The sequence below is a fragment of the Thunnus maccoyii genome, chromosome 23 (genome assembly GCF_910596095.1).
Source record: "Thunnus maccoyii chromosome 23, fThuMac1.1, whole genome shotgun sequence".
NCBI lineage: Eukaryota > Metazoa > Chordata > Actinopteri > Scombriformes > Scombridae > Thunnus > Thunnus maccoyii.
In genome coordinates, this window is record NC_056555.1 from 2,031,781 (window position 1) to 2,049,412 (window position 17,632).

Genomic DNA, 17,632 nt, shown 5'->3' on the forward strand with positions numbered 1-17,632 from the left:
CTTAAATTTTAGGGTGAAGTCTTGGTTTAAAGTTATGGTAAGTTTAGTTCCTGGTGAGTTTTGTGTTCTAACAGACTATTCCCTCGAGACAGAGAGTAGTGATCTTTTGAACCTTTTGACATGGAAATGAGGGTGATACAATTAAAATCTCATATTCTAATTTTACAGATGAGATGTTTTCACCAAGATATCATGGGTCGTGCAGAGATCTTTGCACAGGTGTTTCTTTTATACCTGTACATAACACTTGTTTAACATATATGTTTTATGTTTTGAAGCTGCCTCCAGACAGCAGTTGGATAAACCAACACAAGTCCCCATAATGTACTGTTTAGATTTGAGAGATGTGCACGTTGGCTGCTCTGTGATCCACAGTTACCCAGTCACATCTGGTGGCCTTCCTCAGCAGATAGTTGCTCAGTTGTCATGGAGATGGTTTTATTATGTGACCTAAATTTGATCACAGTCCTCCTTGATGTTTTTCCAGTCGTCCTCTGACTCCTGCTCAACGACCTTTGACCTCTTCTCAGTGGATGCTGTGAGTGGTTTGGTCTGCTGTTCATTCACTCTCGTGTCCAGAGTATTTACTGCTGATGTCACTGTCACATGTGATGTCATACAGCTCTCCACCAAATAAGTAGAGCTTGTGAAGATTTTTTTTTGTTGAATAATATATACTGTATATAATATATCATAGTGTTGTTGTATATATCTACATGCATAACATCAATAAACAGTGGGGCAGTACAGTTCAGACCATGCAACACAAGTCAATGTGAAATAGTGCAGCAGGCCTGCTGGTGAAACCTGCACTGAGCCAGTCATTGGCTCATCTTTATTTTATTTCTTGTTTGTTTGCTGTGATCTGAATGTTCTCTGTGTTTGTGCTATTTACTTCCTGTCTTCCTCTTTGTCCTCTCCTGCCTTCTTTGTTGGTCTTTTTCTTCTTTAAAGGACTGGCAGAACTGTGCAAGAACTGAGCGTACTCTGTGTCTGTTCAAATGGCAAACAAAGGTCACTTGAAATGAACTTAAATAGTGTGAACTTGAACTTAAAAATATCAGCATCATGTTAGTTGCAGCCTTAACTTGTTATGTCTTATTCGTTTTTTTTTCTCCCTCAAGAAACCTTATTATAAACCTAACCCAGCAGCCTCAAGGATAAAGCTCCTTACTGGGACAAACAACAACTGTTTATACTGAATATTGTGAGAAATATGTTCAGCTGTTGAGGATGTTTGCACGTGGTGAGATAGAGAGACAGAATGCGGCCGACAGATAAAGAAAGAGAGTGAGGTTGCTTCCTGTGTGGGAGCTTCGTGTTATGCAACAGCCTACTAGTTAGCCCCGCCTCCATCCAACAGCCAATCTAATCCCTCCATCACTCTCCTCACTGTTCACATGCAAGGGCCTCACTCAGCCCTCATACGCACACACTCACACGCACACAATGGCTCCTGAGGCAGCTGAATGGTCACCTTTAAGGGATCAGCATCCTTTCATCCTATTGGATGGAGGGGGAGGCATGACTGCAGCGTCCTATTGGGTACCAGCCTGTATCACCACCGCCAACATCATCATCATCATCATCATCATCATGTGTTACATGCATGCAGCATCAGCAGGGGGATGCAGGGAACAGCATGTTCACATGAATGTACGGCCGCCATTGGCCGTTTTCTCCATTGTTGGAGCCAAATTCAGCATGTGCAGAAATGATCAGGATGTCCTTTAATTTGCTGCTAACATACACAAGTTCAAGATTATTATTCTAGAACATGTCTAATCACAGTATGTCTTTTTGCCTGCAGAGGATCATTTGTAAATGAATGAATACAAATTTAGTGAATGATTGAAGAAATTCTTCAACTGAGTGTGAAGTCTGAAGCAGGGAGGGAGGGAGAGGCCCTTTGTTCATTTCCTCTTTCACTCTATGACACAGTGACTGTTGAACCCATAAAACACTTACCTCCAAACCCTGTTAATATACAGAAAGCCCAGAGCTAACTTGTTATGAAATAAGTCATCTGCCCTTCCTGAGGATGATGAAATAAAGTAAGCTTCCCTTGAACCTTTCCAGGAAGGGATGATGAATACGATGATTCACATGTGCAGACGTGCAGACGTGCATGGGCCTGGTCCACGACAGTCAAGAAGACATTTTTACTCTACAGAGTGAATATTCATATTCAGTGTTAGTCAGTGACACTCGTGCTCACTCATAAGCTGATATGAAGATGGTGTATTTAATGTGGTCAGTTAATCCTGATGGCATGGACTCTCCGTGTAGGTCATATCTCACTAATATGTTGAACCACATGTTTCTGCAGACTGCACAAACTGAACCAGTTAAATGGGGCAGAAGCATTATAAGTGTTTCATTCACAGGTGAAAGTCCAGCTGTGTCCGGGTCCACCCATGATAAGGTGTAAACAGACCTGTCGAGTTTACCATGAAGAAAACTGCCTTGAATGTTAGATAAACATCTCGTTAGCCTACAAACCTTCTGAATGGTTGAATCTGGTTCTTTTACTTAAATACAGATTGCAAGACCAAAATGTAAAACTACTCTGTTAGAAGAAAAAGTCCAGCACACACAATTAAATGACAGAACAGAACTATAATAAGAAAAATTTACATCAAGTATTTAATATTCAGGCAAAATCAGCCATTTCAGTGTAAGATGGTATGATTATTACTGATGTATAAACATGTAAGCAACACTTTAATTTAAATGTTATATCTGGTTAAGTTGGAGCTATTTTAAACTGCTTACATTCTGTAGTTGAATCTGTTAGTATGTGTGAATATATAGTATTTTATAATTTGATGATACAGTTCGTATGTAAAATTGATCTGTTCACTATAGGTGATGGATAAATGTAGTGGAGGCAAAACTACAATACTTCCCTCTGAAATGTACTGAAGTAGAAGTATAAAGAAACGTAAAATGAAAATAGTACTTCATGTACCTCGAAACTTAAGTACTGCTCATCAATAACAGGCAAATGTACACCAATGCTGAACAAAGGTATTGATTTATTATGCATTTCATTTCGTTTCGGTTTAGTTGTGCTTAAACCTCTGTAACAAACAGCTAATAGAACACTTTTACATGTTGACATCCTCTCCACTACCACATTTATGAAGAGTTGCTTGATTTCAGCTCTAATTTTAAGGGTTTATCACGTCACGCAAGCAGCCTGGTATCCCCTGCACCCCTCCTAACATGTAAAGCCAGCCTGGTCACATTGACAAACCAACCAACCATCCTCCTCCTCCTCCTCTTCCTCCTCCTCCTCACTGCAATCAGCTCAGTTCCACACTTCTCTGCATCTCCCGTTAGCCGCTGGACGCTGCAACGACTCCTCCTTTCTCCTCCACCGGACCAGATAGCGGATATCACCCTTTAGAAACAACCGAACAACATGTACGTAATCTGATGATTATTTTCAATATATGATTATATATTTTATTTCCGGGGCTGGTACAGCCGCACAGTGATGCGTGCTGAACGCCTCAGCAGCAATGGATGCTCAGAGCTGGAACGCCCGCTGCAGGAAACCATCTGAATTTCCGCAAAGTTCAACGGAACTATAGTTAAACTCTATAAAACAACATTCTTGAGAAGATTATTGAAAGTTATGGTTCACTTTAGATTGTTTAAAAGCTATCAGGTACCGTTACGAGTTAATATAACCTTTAATTACATGTTGTTCATTTACAGCCTCAGCTGTACAAAGTGCAGCTCAGTAAGCGGCTCTGTGATGTAAAACATATTGTCTGGATATTATTTAACGTGAACGTCGGTACATGTGTGTCCACGTGCAAACGTAGCTCTTTTCCTGTATGTTTGTAGCCATATTTTGTAATGTGGCGCAAACAGGAAACAGCCTCCCAATGAGCTGGCAGTGAACTTGAAGGTGGAATCTTGTTCCGCGTTAAAAAGGCTCTGTAAATATTTATTTGAAGCTTTTATGTCGCAGCAGTTATTTCTGCGTCTCAGCATCACCGGAATGAAGGGCGACGGCAGGGCTCAACCCAGCTATTACATAACCCCAGTTCCACTAAAACAACAGCACAAGACAGGACTGAAAGCGGCATATCACTTTACAGATTGTGTTTATAGGACATAGGCGGCTGAGCTGGTTATGAAATAGTTGATTGATTTTAGGAGGCTATAATGGGACATTGTGTTGAAAGGCTCTATTGTCTTCTGAACAATTGTCAGCCCAGTTTACAGCCACGAGGTGCAGCACCTCCCCTTCCCTATTTCCAGTGTGCTTTTGACCTTGATATGAGCCGATGTCTTAACTTGTTGTCAGTCTGTGCCAGCAGGCTGAATATTACAGGGCAACATGAGCTCACAGGCTTTGTTCTCCATGCATACTATAACTTATTCAGTGGCTCCCAAACGGAGGCCATGCAGGGACATTCTGTCTCTCTGTCTCAGTCTCTGCTGCATGGGGCTCCAGGGTGACCTTAGTTCTATTTTTTCTCATGATAGATATCTATCTGACTATTATCATCTAAAGTAGATGTGAAAATCATTTCTCATATCTAACAATTTATTAAATAGGACTATCATGTCTCTGGAGATGGCGACAAATAAAAGTTGGGAAAGCCTTTGTTTTTTGTACGTTGTGTCCCATTTTTATGTCCCTCTCTGTCCCCCGCCATTTTAAATGTTCATTTGACCTTGATATAGTATGAAACCTGCCTGTTGCTACAGCTGATGTAGTGACAGCTGTACAGCGCTGTGCAGATCAGCTCGTCCGCAGTTAAATGTCCATCTGACCTTCATTCAGGCTATAGTCCTGTGAACTCACTTCACTGAAGCACAACATGAAAGTTGGAAACACGCGGCCGTAAACCAAACTTCCTGTTGTGAGGCGTGAAACATTTCGCCGTATGTTATCGATTATAGAATTAATTATACATTTATTTCCATGTTGTCACCTAGATGTGATTGTTTTTGTCCTGAGCATCATGCATATTTGGCATGTGCCACTGTAAACTGAGATTGTAGCTCTGGATGACAGAAATGAAATGAGCTCAGTGAAGTGAGAGAAGTGAAAGGCAGAGTTTAGATGGAGGTAGTGTAGTTGCACATTTATAGCATAGTGGTGTGGAATTACAGTTAGAGAAGTGTGTGTGTGTTCAAGGTGTCTGTGAGGGTAACTCAATGGGCCTTTCAGAGAGCCCAGAAGTTGTAGCAGCACCACTGTGTGTGTGTGTGTGTGCGCACTAGTAGTCTTTTTAGAAGACAGCTGTGGTAGACTGATGTGTTTCTTGCTACATTTTTAGTTGCATCAGTTAGAGAAACAGGTTTCAACATACAGCCAGAAGTAATGAGAAGTGACCATATTTGGACGAGAGGGTGGAGCTGACCCTAACGCTAGCTGCTAGCTTGGTTAGCACAGTGCACTTACAGTCTATGGTCATCTGCGATAATGCTAACGCTAATGCTAATTTTCACTAGTGAAAAACAGGCTTAAGACCATTAAAATAAAATGTTCTTACTAGAAAAACGGAACATCTGACACCTTAGAGGGTCTTTTAATACAACCAAACACTGAACAAGACTTTTTAGGCGACTGAAATGTTACAGTTAACTTTCATGAACTGAAAACACACTGAAATAGTGATGAAATAGACAACAGAAACTTTAACAGAAAGTAGAATCAAGTAAAAATAAACAATGACCTCATTATTTCATTTTTTCTACAGGAATTCTACATTTATTTAGATTGTCAAAAAGAGTGCTAAAATCAGACAATAGATATAAATTATGATTTAAAAATACATCTGCAGTCTGCCCCTTAGCTCATTTGAGTTTTCTTCCCATTTTTCCCTTTACATTATTTCTTGTTTAATGAACTGAATGAATATTTGACCAAGAGGTGTCACATGGAGAAATCTCTCTGTGTATAAAATGAAAGGCTTCCTTCTTGGATTAGCTTGAGTTAGCCTGATAGTTGCGCTAAAAATATAGGAATTGTCCTCTGGAGAACAAGGACAGCACAGATACTGTATGTACAGTATGTGGACAATGTACAATGTAACAGGCTGAAGGTCTTTAGTGGAATATGTTTGTACACCTGCATGTATAGTATTTACTTCTGTGCTTGTCCCTGTGTTCTGGGTACATTGTATATGTGTAGTACAACAATGAGAGAGACAGAGGGACCGTGTGTTTCTTTTTTATCTTGGGACAAGATGTTCTGTATCTGTCAGTGTTCTGTATCTGTATGATACATTTTATCATCATTGTTCCAGATGGGAGCTGCTGGGAGGGGGGGTCAACTCCACCTTCTGGGACTGAACAGCTGCCACTCTCTTACCCTCATGAATGTATCAAACCTTCTATCATGAGTACCAACACCTCGACATCTCACTAATTAACACGTTACATCTAGTTTGTTAAATCTGTACACAAACAAAAATGTAAAAATGACAAATTGTGGTCTGTGGGAGTTGTGTGCTGTAACCATTTCTTGGGTTGCCAGGTAACCAGCAGAACTGTTCTAGTTTTGCTTATGGCCCTACCACCCAGAGCACACCAGATATCATCTGAACTCAAATGTTTAAAATGTTCAGGCCTAAGCACTTGGATGGGTGACTGCAGGAACCCTTCAGGTTCTTTGGTGAGCATGGTAGACTGGCAACCGGAGCAGGATGTACCCAGCCACCTGTTGTCCACTGTGAACTGCTTCCTGGATGGATGAGCAGATGTTCTCGTGTCTTTTCTGGGCCTCACACAAGCATCCATAAAGAACCCTATCCTCATGTTGGCCTGATAAATCTCAGTCTGTGAGTGTGTTTTATCTGAATGTGACATCATCAGGAATGATAATGCTGACAGCAGATAATACAGAAGCTGCTGCAGTGATGGATATGACTAACCTACATTAACACATCATGTTTGTACAGATTAGCTGACACTGTGTTCATGATGGGATAGTGATGGGATAGACCCATCTCTATCAGACAGTATTTAAAATGAATGATGCACTGTAGGTATGTTAGTAGTTAGTCGCTGGTGATCTGTGGCTTTGGTTCCTGCGTTGAATACCACCATGATGTCTCGCTTTCTGACGCCCATTCGCTCGTCTTCCTGTAAGTGTTGCCGTGGTTACTCACTTCATGTGCGGTTTATTTGTTTGAACTGCTTAACTTTTTTTTTTTAATTTCACTTGCGCACAAACCAGGAAGATTCATTTTTATTCACTTAACTTCTCCATTTTGGTTGTGGACTTTAAATTGTGCTCATTTACATTTGGACTGAATCCTGTAGAGTGAACTGTGAGTATTATATAGCTCCTTTGTTTGTTTGTTTGCTATCCCTTCATTTTATAGCATTATAGATTAAATACTTGTTATTTGTTAACTGTCAGACAAAATGAGCCATTTAAGAGGAAACTTCACTGATTTACATCACTGATCATTTTACTCATCATAGTAAGTAAGTAAGTTTATTTAATATAGCACCTTTCCCAGAGCAGGTCAAAAAAAACTGAGTGCTTCTCAAGAGTAAAATTGTTAAAGACATAAATATAGTACAATATAAGATAAAATAAAAGAATCAAACAATAAAACATAAGCAACAACAGACCTTAAAAACACACAAAATACAAACACTAGACACTATGAGGTGAGACAAAAGGCCAGTTTGAATTAATGAGTCTTCAGCTGTTTTTTAAAGGCATTTACAGAGACTGCAGATTGTATGTTCAGTTGAGAGTGAGGGACAACCAGTAAGCTCTACTCAGAAGACCTAAGTGACCTACTGGTGATATAAGGATGGAGCAGGTCAGAGATGTACACAGGTGCCTGACTATGCAGAGCTCTATATGTGAAAACAAGAACCTTAAAATGAATCCTTAACTGGATGGGAAGCCAATGTAAAGATGGTAAGATGGATGTGATGCGAGTCTTCCTGTTGGACCTGGTCAACAGCCTTACAGCAGGGTTCTGGACCATTTGTAGACGGTCCAGGGATGACTTGCTGAGGCAGGTGATAAGGGAATTGCAGTAGTCCAGCGGGGATGATATAAAAGCCTGAATAATCATCTCTAGTTCAGGTTGTGATATAAGGAATAGGATTAGACTGTACAGCTGAAGAAAGGGACCCAATACAATGAGCAACCATGGAAGCTATGCTGCGTGAAGCAATGATAAGGACATCAGTCTTATCTGTGTTTAATTGTAAAAAGTTATTAGCCATCCAGTCCTTTATGGCAGTTAGACAATTGTGCAAAACATGTAGTTTATCAGTCTCAAAAAGAGACATACAGCGGAATATCATCAGCATAACAGTGATATAAGACACTTTCAAAAGTTGTATGTCTGTATAAAGTGTGTTTGGATGAAGTTAACCCTGAAATAATGTCGTAGTAATGTCATCAGTGGTCATTAAAGCTAATGACTTTGAGGTTTGTAGACTACACATTTATAACAGAAACGCTGTGTTACAAACTGGGGGCTCGCAGTTCAAAAGATGTGTTTACCAGGCGGAGAGGGTCTAACGAATGAGTTGCGTTATGGGAAGTGTAGGATCCAGTGTTTTTGGATACTTTCCATAGGGACTATAAGTCAGGGCATCCTGACGTCTGCTGCACAGATTTGTGAGTCTTCTAAATTTTTGGAAGTGCAATCATGATCCCTTTCAAAATCACTTCAAGTTCTTGTTATTTGAGATGATTCATCATTAATCACCAAAAATCACTTCAGGTTCTTGTTATTTGAGATGATTCATCATTATGGTTGACGATTTATATGCTAATGATCACAAGAGTAATCATAAGTCACAGCTAGAGCTGCAATGATTAGTTGATTACTGATTGACAGAAAATTAATGCATTATTATCGATTATCTTTTTATAATAGAATAATCATTTTCAGTCACTTTTTAAGAAAAAAAATACAAATTTTCTGATTCCAGCTTTTGTGAATATTGCCTGGTTTCTTTTGTCCTCTCTGACAGTAAACTGAATATCTTTGAGTTGTAGACTGTTGGTCGGGACAAAACAAGACATTTGAGGACGTCATCTTGGGCTTTTGGAAACACTGACCAATATTTTTCACCATTTTCAAATATTTTAAAGACCAAATGAAGACAGAAAACAATCAACAGATTAGTGGATAATGAAAGTAATCATTAGTTACAGCCCTACTGTTTATCTACATTTTTGATGCTTATGAGTAGAATTGTGTGTGTGTGAGATGAACTCCTTGAGACAGTGTTCTGACTAGCCCAGTCCTTTATTATTATTATAAAAGACAGCTCTGTGTCTCACTGCTGTTGTGCAAGCTGCAGGGTGCTGAACTCTGTGGATGTATTTTGTGAAATATCCATGGGTTTCTTTCCAAAGAGGGAGAATATGTCCCTGATGGTGAAAACATTTGGGTCATTTTATTGATCCAAGTTCGCTCATCGGTCTAGTTCTGTCTCGTTTCAAGATACTGACACACATCTTCTTGTGTAGAAAACAAAGCTAGGAGGCTGCAGTATATTTATGAGATGAAATAACTTGAGACAGATGAAAGCGGAGCACTCACACATCGTCTCTGTGTCTCCCCTACAGCTCTGATCATGTCGTCAGTACTGCAGAAGCTGATCAGCCCCATGGCCAGCGGCTCCGCTGAGCCTCCCAGGAACAAGGTGACGGTGGTCGGCGTGGGCCAGGTGGGCATGGCCTGCGCCGTCAGCATCCTGCTGCGGGTAAGACACACAACACTTTCAGCATGGCTTTTATTATGAGAGAGAAATAGAAAACAGCCTATACAAAAACATCTATTTAAAAAATATAGCAAAAATGTCTTGCAACACATGGGGAGAAAGTTTTGTAGTGTTTGAAGTTTTGAAGTTGAAGTTTTGTTGAATGTGGAATGGACTCTGCATGTCTCCTCCACAAACATCTTCTCATGCTCACCGTCCTCCTCCTCTTCCTCCTGTCAGGATCTGTGTGACGAGCTGGCTCTGGTGGATGTGATGGAGGATCGTCTGAAGGGAGAGATGATGGACCTGCAGCACGGCAGCCTCTTCCTCAAGACCTCCAAGATCGTTGCTGACAAAGGTGAGGACCTGCTGCTCGCACAGAGCTTCGCTGCACCTGATAACTTCTCATCTTCCCCTAACATCACTCATCACATCTGAACTCACTCTCTTCCTCCTCCAGACTACGCGGTGACAGCCAACTCTCGCCTGGTGGTGGTGACAGCCGGTGTTCGCCAGCAGGAAGGCGAGAGCCGCCTCAACCTGGTGCAGAGGAACGTCAACGTCTTCAAGGCCATCATCCCCCAGATCATGAAGTACAGCCCCAACTGCACGCTCATCGTCGTCTCCAACCCCGGTGAATACACACATTTAGATTCTATTTCAACATCAATAATAATTCAGGTTTGTTGCATGTGTGTGTATGTTTGCATATGAATAATCCCTGGTTTGAACACCCCCCTCTCCACAGTCGATGTGCTGACCTACGTGACCTGGAAGCTGAGCGGTCTGCCCAAACACCGCGTCATCGGCAGCGGCACCAACCTTGACTCCGCCCGCTTCCGCTACATGATGGCCGAACGTCTCGGCATCCACGCCAGCTCCTTCAACGGCTGGGTGCTGGGCGAGCACGGAGACACCAGCGGTGGGTGATACATGTCAGAATATCGTTTCTCTCTGTTGGAGGTTGTGCTGAACAAGTGAATGTAATGTTATATCAAAATCACACATACTGTAGTTGTAACTGTGTCTTTCTCTTTATTCCAGTGCCTGTGTGGAGCGGTGCCAACGTGGCAGGAGTCAACCTGCAGAAGCTGAATCCTGAGATCGGCACTGATGCTGACAAGGAGCAGTGGAAGGCCACACACAAGGCTGTGGTGGACAGGTACGCAGTGCGTGATTCAGTGTGTCTCACCATAAAGATATCAGAGTTGAAGTTGTGAGTTAAGAGTTAACCTCTGTTCCTCAAGCCTCTGTGACTCTGAGGGTTTCTCTGATCATCCTATCGAGTGTGTTCCTGGGGTTTACTATCCATATTCTAAGATAATTCATCATTTGTTAATTAGTACAGCCACACCAGTACTTGCACTATGTAATTCAGACTGTAATAGTGAGCAACTGAGAAAAAAAACTGTTCACAGTAGATGAAGTCTGTCCCAGCTCTGCAGGGTACAGTATATCCATTATATCCAGAGCAGTACAAAGTTCTTTTCAGTGAACCTCGGCTCTCTGCTACAGTATTTGGCAAGTTTCAACTTTTTCCACCTTTTTCCAGAACTTTCAACTTTATCACACTGTCGTCATCAGCAGAGAGAGTTTGCTCATTTATCAGTTGTTATGACTTCACTACCAGTTTAAGGACATCTTGTCCTTACTGGTTTAAAGTTAAGCATGAAAGTTTATTCTTGACCTTAGAAGTAGTTTGACGTAACAATCCCCAACTCAAGGTCCACTTACTGGCTTTTTACAGAACTTTAAATGTACCATACAGTCTTCAAAACAAATCATTTATTTCTAAAAGTTAAAAAAAGTGGAACACTGTTGGTTTTAGAGCAGTTTTAAAGCCTCCAGCAGCTGAATTCTTCCCTCTTGCAGCTGAACTCTGCTGCCAGCTAATATTAACCAACACTGTGCCTACATAAGGGACTTGTGATCACTGTCTGGAAGGATTAGCTTCCCTTCACATGACCCTTTGTTAGTTTACATACCTCGGAGAGAAGAGGAGACACTGCTGCCAAGTTCTTATTGTAAAAGAACCAAATACAAATCCTTATGTAGGTTAGTTTTGTAGAAATATTCAGCTGTTATTTACATCATTCTAGTTTATATGAGGAGACACAGTCAGGGATCATGTCCAGAAAAATCACTACAGTTGTAACTGTCAGAGCACAGATTGAATCCTGCTGTGGCTATTAAATGGAGAGAAAATATCAGAATGAAAATATTACATGCAGTGAAAAGATAACTCCTGTCAGGAATTGATTGTGTGTATCAGTATTTAACACTGTCTCTCAGTGGAGGAGCTGTGAGTGCTCCTGTTATCTGAGGCCACTGTTGATTACAGTTTTAGTGCAGGCGGTCCAGTGGGAATGTAACCTCCAATCCTGCCAGTGTTAATGTAAGCTTCACACGTTAATGTACATTTAGAGCTGTGCTACAAAGGCAGATACTCAGTTATATCTGTCAGACCAATCAGACTGGATCCGACTGTCCCATTCTATAATATATTCAATAAGTCAGTCAGTCACACTTTATTTGTATAGCACCTTTCATACAGCTCAGTGCAGTTTAAAGTGCTTTACAGATGACTGACAAGCTGATAAGACAGTACAAGACAATTTGAGATTAATGTACACAAGATAAAATAGAATACATAAAACAGAGTGACGAATACAATAGATAAGAGGGAATAAAACATGTAGTGACACACACACACACACAGATGGTAACAGAGTGCTACATTGTGTTTCAGTGCCTACGAGGTGATCAAGCTGAAGGGTTACACCAACTGGGCCATCGGCCTGAGTGTGGCCGACCTGACCGAGAGCATCATCAAGAACATGAGCCGCGTCCACCCCGTCTCCACCATGGTCAAGGTCAGACACACACACACACACACACACACACACACACACACACACACACACACACAGAATACACTCATACATACTGAAGGCTGAACAGAGAACTCATATACTTGAAACACGCAACCCTAATCCTAAGAAAATAAAGAAATGTTTCACTGTTATTGGAAAATAATAATAGTGGTGCATCCAAGAAATGTGGATTCATTTTGCCCTCGAGGACACAACTTAATGGAACTCAGTATCCCATAATCCTTTGCCCACTGGTTACTTATTTTGCTACATTTGGATGCTCCTCATGAGTTTGTTATGTTTTGAGAATTCTGTCATGACCATCTTGTTGTTACTGGTGTTTGGTGTTTGCATTCAGCTGGTCATGGAGTTCAGGGTGTGGTTAGCCTAGCTTAGCGGGAAACAGCTTCCCCTAGCCAGCTAGCTAGTCTAAAGCTAAAAAATCCCCCTAACAAGACCTCTAAAGCTTGTTTATTAACACGTTGTGTCATGTTTATTAAGTTCATACATAACATAAAAATTTGAAGTTTTCATGATGGAGACTGACAAAAACAATGTATCCATTGTAACTAGAGGCTAGCTTTCCCCCGCACCGCTTCCAGTCATAATGCTAAGCTAGGTTAACCACACCCTGAACTGCTCTTTAACTCTCGAACTCTTCCTTTAATACTGTCAAGGTTTGTATGTTTGTTTGAGCCTAACAGCATAACCGTGTGTGTATTTCCTCAGGACATGTACGGCATCAGTGAGGAGGTCTTCCTGTCTCTGCCCTGCGTTCTGAACAGCAGCGGCGTGAACAGCGTTATCAACATGACCCTGACAGACGCCGAGGTTGGCCAGCTGAGGAAGAGCGCCGACACACTGTGGGGCATCCAGAAGGACCTCAAGGACCTCTGAACACTCCAACACATATATAACACACAGCAATGATCCGGAGAGGCCTGTCCACACGCACACACACTCTCTTTTAGACTCTTGTTTTAAAGGACAATACCAGTGTTTTTAAAAAATGATGTCAGTTAAGTGTTCAGTTTTATAATGTATGTCATCAGTATGCATTATGTCACCGTCTATTTCCTGTCAATCATCAACACCTCAAAAAAGTCATAAAAAATGACTGGTATTCTCCTTTAAAAAAAGAAAAAAAGCACATTTGCTCCCCATCTCTCTGCTCTAGTAGGCTGAAGTTGCTGTGTTATTGTGTCTGTGGTAGGAGGTGTAGGCTGACCTGTGTTACTGTACTCTGTATGGATTCTTGTGTTTCAGCTGGATCAAACACAACCCTCAAAGCCAAAAGTGTCACTGTTCTCTTCCTGTTTGTACTGAGTTGTTCCTTCAGCTCCCTGCAGGGAATCACTGAGAAAAAGACCATAAACGTCCAGAGAAAGACCCTAAAAATCCGAAAGGACACTTGTTTTCTTCCTGCCTTTGTCTAAAAGTGAGACTGTACAGCACAGAGACGGCTACACATTTATGTCAACACGCATCAAATAGTGAATTGTGAGTTTAATGTGGGTTTTTCTTCTCCTGTTTCCTCGGTGTTGTCAAAGGGAGACGGAGCGGTGGGGGAGAGTGGAAATGTCTTTTTAACCATAAAACAAAATCAGTTGTGACTGTCTGACCTTGTGTTGTAATCTGTTGGAAACAGCAACGTGTAACTTAATTAATAAACTTCAACCTCATGAAATGCAGTGTGTATGAGTGTCTTATTTTTCTAATGTCTAATGTCTTATTTTGTTCTAATGGGGTGCAATTACAGTATTTCCAAACTGACAATATAGTTTAAAAATTCTGCCTGCAGGCTTCACTTGTATCTTGTTGTATGTTCATAATTTTTCACCACATGATGAAATTATTTAGAACAACAGTAAGATTATTATTATGGAGAACTGGATGGAATGAGGTTTCATTTTTAGATGTATGAGAATCTTGACTACAAAACTTATTTATGTAATTTAGGCTGTTTCTACATGAATATCTGAGTTAATGAAATATTTAGGTTGTCAAACATGTTAACATGTCTAAAAGTTGGTGGAATAAAGTTAAAATCCAAAATGCTCAAACTTTACTGATAGGAAGCTAAGGCATGGTTATATTTAAAGTTTGCATTTTTAATAAAGTAATGGAGATCTATTTTAGGGCATTATATATGCCCCTATAATAAGACAATTCAAAATATACTGATATCAACGGAATATGGAGAATCAGTTATTGAGAGTTCCTTTCATTAAGTACGATTTGGACAAATATGCTTTTTTTTTCAGTAAAATTGGACTTGTGCGGAAAATATTATAACTAAGTCTTCCCCTGATATAAACAGCTTCTTAATACAGCCCCATGACATCTTAATTCATTTTCTTTTTATATTTTTAGTATTATTGTTAAATATTATGCTTATTGCATATTTATTTGGCAGTGCATCATGTATCCTGCTGCTGAAGTACATCTGAATGTTTAATAATATTATTCCATTTAAAAAAAATTAGTCATTTAAAAATGTACTGTGCTGCCACCTTGTGGTTGAATTAAGCCACTACCGAAGAATACTTTTTTAGCTTTTTAATTACCATACTTTTTTTCTTATATCATACTACATCTTGATTTCCTATAAACTACTGACATAATTATTGGTTTTATTATAAATGCCATAAGTAGCCTCACATGAGAGCAAACATGTCACAGTGTTTCCTTCATTTATTTATTTTATTTGGAGGTTTTTCCTCTTATAACTCTTCCATTATTGTAGATGTCAAAATGATTTCACAGTACAGGTTGGTACAAAAGTTTTATTCAGGGAAACATCATATTATTTGTTATCCAGTGAAAGGCCTTTCAACACACACAGTGACTTTTTCACCATTGATACATGGGACAGAATCCTCAGAGGAAGAAACACTTGTGCTTCAGATGGGCACCTCCAGTTCTCGTGGAAACAGAGCAACGGGTGAAAATTTATTTGTCCTGGCTCTTTTAACGGCTCTTCTGTAAATGTAGCCATTGTAGCGCTTCCCAAAGCGAAGGCCAAACGGGTTGAAGTTGAATTTGCTCCTGCGGTCGTTGCACAGGAGCTGCCGCTGGTCATCATTCTCTCTCAGGGAGAAACACAGGTTGGGATCCTCCAGGAAATCTCCTGCAGTGCTTCTCCTGAGCGCAGAGAGGACTGATGCTGAGGAAACAGCAGCAGACATCAGCTCAGACTTTAAACACATCTGATCTCAGCTGAACACACACACCTGCAGCATGCTGCTGGTAGAATATCAGGACACTTTGAAAGCAAACAGGAATTTATTCTCACTCACTATTTCTAAAACAAAGAGGAAGACAAACTCACGTACTCTCTACCAGACTACAGAATATCTATCAGAATATATGTCAGCTCTTCCAATAGACGAGAAACTTATTTTTAATTGATATGATTTCTAACTTTTATGATTTGATTTTGAAATTTTTTCAACAAGTTGCTCTCAACAGGTGCTCTCATTTTTGGGAATATGAATGTTTATGTTGACAAATGATACACAGGAATAGGAACTGTGATTTCATATTGTGCTACAATATAATATTCTTTGTATTGTATATTATATTATACTATTATTTTCTGTTGTACATGCACATATATTGCATATGTGCATATCATGAAAATATTGTCATATTTGTCATGTTTATTGTATCTATTACTTTATAGCTATTTATTGTGTTTGGTACAGACTCTAAACTGCCTCAATGCAGCTTTCACTGCTGCACTTATTATTTTTGCACATAGAGTAATGGGCCTATTTGAACAAATATTTGCACAAATGATGTAAATGGCCTAAGGTATTTATATGATGTACACCTATATGAGTAAATGAATGAATTCAGATTGATATAATTATTTTTGTTATGTTTCCTACCTCCTAGCAGGTTACTTGTGCTGCAGTAAGTATATAAATATCTCTCCCCTGTGAATCAATAAAGTCTTAACACAAATACTACAGTCAAACAAATGAGCACAATAAATTTATTATGCTTATACAATTATTAAGCAAAAGTAGAGAATCATCAGCAAAATACCTAAATTACCAAAGGTGAAAGTTATATTATTATGATATGATATGATATGATATGATATGATATGATATGATATGATATGATATGATATGATATGATATGATATGATATGATATGATATGATATATGACATAGTATATTCTATTATTATAAGGAAGCAGTATTTTAATGATGGGCAGTCATCCTTGGGTTAATCTAAAACAATAAATCAGACTTTATGATTATCATGTGTTTTGTATGTAAGATCTTCATTTGTAAAGTAACTACAGCTGTCAGATAAATGCACTGGAGTAGATGTATAAAGTAGCATAAAAAATAAATACTCAGTAGTACAAGTACCTCAAAATTGTACTTTTGGTACAGTAGGCCTAAGTAAATACTACTTTCACTACTGTCCATTATCTGAGCCAGAGTTTGTCATTTGAAAAAATAAAACAAAATCTTCCAGGTTAAAAATTCCACAAGTCATGTGTTCAGGCAGCTTACCTGTTCCCCGTGTCCTCTGTTCAGAGTCAAATCCTGGCAGAGCTGCAGCCAGACTCCCTCCATCCAGACCAAGTATCAGCCCGCACACAACAACCAGAGCCACAAGCCTCATCTTTGGACAGAAGACCCACATCCTCCCTGTGTGTCCAAACTGCTCAGTTTAAAGTGTTAATGTTCATCTACTCAGCAGGTACTGACACGTTCACTCCATTCACACTTGTTTTATATTCCCACCAGGTGACCTCGTGCTCCTGCAGCTCACAGCCAATCACAACCGTTTGCATCTCTGAGGCTGTAAATTGCGGAGCTGTCCGCTGCTGACGGTGCTGAAATGCATCATTCATCAGCTCTTCTCGGAAATGTTGACAGCTCAGTTTGCTGCCGGGATCATACATCCAGTACAGTACACAATAATGTGCGCTGGATTTTTAAATAAGTGGTGGAAGAAGGGTGCAAAGCCAGGACGTGTAATTGTAGGGTTCTGGGTTTGGCTTCAGCCATGA

At 40.0% G+C, this 17,632-nt stretch overlaps 2 protein-coding genes across 2 annotated transcripts; one reads left to right on the top strand and one right to left on the bottom strand.

Moving 5' to 3' along the window:
- Positions 1 to 3,283: 3,283 nt before the first annotated feature.
- ldhba (lactate dehydrogenase Ba) lies at positions 3,284 to 14,280 on the top strand. Its single transcript, XM_042403596.1, has 8 exons — positions 3,284 to 3,429; positions 9,587 to 9,723; positions 9,961 to 10,078; positions 10,181 to 10,354; positions 10,469 to 10,642; positions 10,765 to 10,882; positions 12,470 to 12,593; positions 13,323 to 14,280. The coding sequence occupies exons 2-8, from the start codon at positions 9,595 to 9,597 to the stop codon at positions 13,488 to 13,490; spliced, it is 1,005 nt and encodes a 334-aa protein (XP_042259530.1). The 5' UTR covers positions 3,284 to 3,429; positions 9,587 to 9,594; the 3' UTR covers positions 13,491 to 14,280.
- A 1,149-nt stretch (positions 14,281 to 15,429) lies between these two features.
- On the bottom strand, positions 15,430 to 17,297 carry kiss2 (kisspeptin 2). Its single transcript, XM_042403737.1, has 2 exons — positions 17,130 to 17,297; positions 15,430 to 15,759 (listed from the first exon to the last, which is right to left on the bottom strand). Exons 1-2 carry the CDS (start codon positions 17,260 to 17,262, stop codon positions 15,497 to 15,499), a joined length of 396 nt encoding a protein of 131 aa, XP_042259671.1. The 5' UTR covers positions 17,263 to 17,297; the 3' UTR covers positions 15,430 to 15,496.
- Between the last annotated feature and the right edge of the window lie 335 nt (positions 17,298 to 17,632).

Coding starts and splice junctions, on each gene's coding strand:
- ldhba (XM_042403596.1), top strand. CDS start 9,595: ATGTCGTCAGTACTGCAGAAGCTGATCAGCCCCATGGCCAGCGGCTCC. Junction 9,724..9,960: donor CCGTCAGCATCCTGCTGCGG/GTAAGACACACA, acceptor TCCTCCTGTCAG/GATCTGTGTGACGAGCTGGC. Junction 10,883..12,469: donor CACAAGGCTGTGGTGGACAG/GTACGCAGTGCG, acceptor ATTGTGTTTCAG/TGCCTACGAGGTGATCAAGC.
- kiss2 (XM_042403737.1), bottom strand. CDS start 17,262: ATGTGGGTCTTCTGTCCAAAGATGAGGCTTGTGGCTCTGGTTGTTGTG. Junction 15,760..17,129: donor ACAGAGGACACGGGGAACAG/GTAAGCTGCCTG, acceptor CTGTTTCCTCAG/CATCAGTCCTCTCTGCGCTC.